The sequence below is a fragment of the Littorina saxatilis genome, linkage group LG11 (genome assembly GCF_037325665.1).
Source record: "Littorina saxatilis isolate snail1 linkage group LG11, US_GU_Lsax_2.0, whole genome shotgun sequence".
NCBI lineage: Eukaryota > Metazoa > Mollusca > Gastropoda > Littorinimorpha > Littorinidae > Littorina > Littorina saxatilis.
This window is the reverse complement of record NC_090255.1, coordinates 29,586,963-29,589,462: the sequence shown is the minus strand read 5'-3', so window position 1 is coordinate 29,589,462 and position 2,500 is coordinate 29,586,963. Positions and strand designations below refer to the sequence as shown.

Below are 2,500 nucleotides of genomic sequence, written 5' to 3'. Positions count from 1 at the left end.
CAAAAACACTACGGAGAGTTAAATTCAGAAGCACAGTACGTTGTATCTGTTTGCTGAAATAACACGTACCTAGCACCTTTATGTCAATCTAGGAAACTGGTTCATCAAAATGTTCTTACTACGCCCATGAAGCAGCCAGGCTGTGGATGTTTGTTTATGACCAATTGGTAGGAGCATGTAAAAGCCTGCGGTGGTGTATGTGGTGATTTACACAGAAAGACACTATCTTTAACAAAAAAAAGTGGGATAGAGGCCCTTTATTTGTCGGTTCTCTTTGTGTGAAAGACAGCAATTGAAATTCCTGTTTTGCTATGTGGTAGACAAAACAGTCCGTCAATGCTATTCTGTTACGGCTTTCAGGCGTAACCAATACACCTACGATGCCAAACAACCCTGTGCCCACAACTGCAAAAATGGTGTCTGTGGTTGGGGTTACTCCTGCGGCAACAACTGCGAAAATGGTTTCTGTAGCTGGAGCCACTTCGGCGGCCACAACTATGCCCATGGATCCTACGCCCACAACTGCAAAAATGGTTTCTGTAGTTGGAGTTACGCCTGCAGCCACCACTATGCCCATGGATCCTACGCCCACAACTGCAAAAATGGTTTCTGTAGTTGGAGCTACGCCTGCAGCCACAACTATGCCCATGGATCCTACGCCCACAACTGCAAAAATGGTTTCTGTAGTTGGAGTTACGCCTGCAGCCACCACTATGCCCATGTCAACGACTGGTGTAACCACGGCGACAACGATTGGTCCGACGATGTCCATTGAAGGTGTAACTGGTGGGATGCCCAACAATCCTGTTCCGACGACGACGCCAGGTCCGACGATGTCCATTGCAGGGGTGACCGGTTGGATGCCCAACAACCCTCCAGCCACAACAACCCGTAAGAATTCTTTGAAGATTCAATCGGGGTTGGCCATAAAAATGTATCTTCGTATTTTCTGTTTGTTCCTACCTTTTGTGTGCTTGTGTGTCTTCGCATTTTCATTTCATTTTCAGGAGAAATATAGAAGAGACCTGGGAATTTATGAGAACATCAATTTGGATGTCATTGTTCAATGTACTATGAGTGAGTCAGGCATCCAAAATGGCCGACACTGATTATGCGACCAGATCGGCATCATGGATACGGCGTGTTTGCGAAGAGCTTTGATGGGGGACGTCACATCATCCTGAACTCAGGTCAAAAATGAGTTACTTCCCTTCGGGTCTCATTCTATCCCTGACAGGATGCCTTGTATTGGCTTTCCTTCTCTGGAGAGGAAATCGACCTTTTACATATTTAGAGCTTTTCGTAATGTGTTATGGATATAAGCAGATTCGCGATCGTCGATAATGATTTTTCATGGTGTTCTGTAATTTTTTTTTAGATTACAAAGGAATTGATATGTAAGACAGTTTCAAGCGAGCTATCTTTCGCGGATGTATTTACTGTGCAAACAACTCTATAGTGTCACGTGATAATCAACTTTGGCTTCGGCGCGCGCCGGAGCAGACGATTTTTTCTGTAACCAGTTGAGAGTGATGCAACCATATATCACGGTCTCCTTCTGACAGCAGTCTCAAAATTTCGACTTGTTTTGACCTTAAAACGATGTCTTTATCATAACTGTGAAGAACAGAACGGAGATCTCATCACTGTCGAAGTCGGCCAATCTGCAGTCATTTTCGTCTCGCGAACACTGATCTCAAATTTAGATCAGTGCTCGCGAAAAACATATGGGAGATAACTCTGTATTCTTGTTTTGATAGATTCGCGCAATAATTTAGCATGCTGTCAGAGAGAAACTGGCGATAGCCGTGGACCGATGATTAGAGACTGGCAATAGCCGTGGACCGATGATTATCAGAATGGACGTCACATGTGCTGTGCAGAAAAGCAACTGGATATCTTGTAGCTAATTTCAAAATAACAGCGAGTGTCCCAAAACAAGACTAGTAGAAAGCATAACCGTCAACGTTTGACAAAATGTTTACTTGACTTTTTTCTAGCAAAAAAATCCAGTTTGTCAATCAATCAATCAATAGGAAGCTTATATAGCGCGTATTCCGTGGGTACAGTTCTAAGCGCTTGTCGAAGAGTTGTCAACACAGGACTAACAAAGAATCTAACATCTACAGACGGACACAAACTCTATCACACACTAGCAAACCCTGATAAACATACAACAAACAACTGTTTGACAACAATGTACACATCAATAGCTAGGTCCAAACAAAATAATATTAAGCACAAAGAAAACACCTCTCACAGAGCACAGCACAAGAATGTCTTTTGGGGCACAACATATCACGTTTGTCTTGGTTTTCAGCTGCCTTTTGGGCCGGGGGATGTCTTCAGGACAAAAACGAGCCTTGTTTAGTTGTTGCAATGAGTAAAAGGATATTTAAAATTTCCCAGGAGAGTTAGTTAAGGTTTTATGTAATATTAACAAAATTGAAGTGCCATAAATCACAACCCCTTCCAAAACAGGTAAGGCGGTTGGGTTGGC

The 2,500-nt window shown here is 43.1% G+C and overlaps 1 protein-coding gene across 1 annotated transcript in view; it reads left to right on the top strand.

Moving 5' to 3' along the window:
- LOC138980210 (mucin-5AC-like) overlaps positions 1–2,500 on the top strand; it is a 19,771-nt gene that overhangs the window by 14,881 nt on the left and 2,390 nt on the right. Inside the window, exon 12 of the mRNA XM_070353048.1 lies at positions 361–891. Within this exon, the coding sequence (XP_070209149.1) occupies positions 361–891 (531 nt within the window). The remainder of the gene's footprint in view (positions 1–360; positions 892–2,500) is intronic.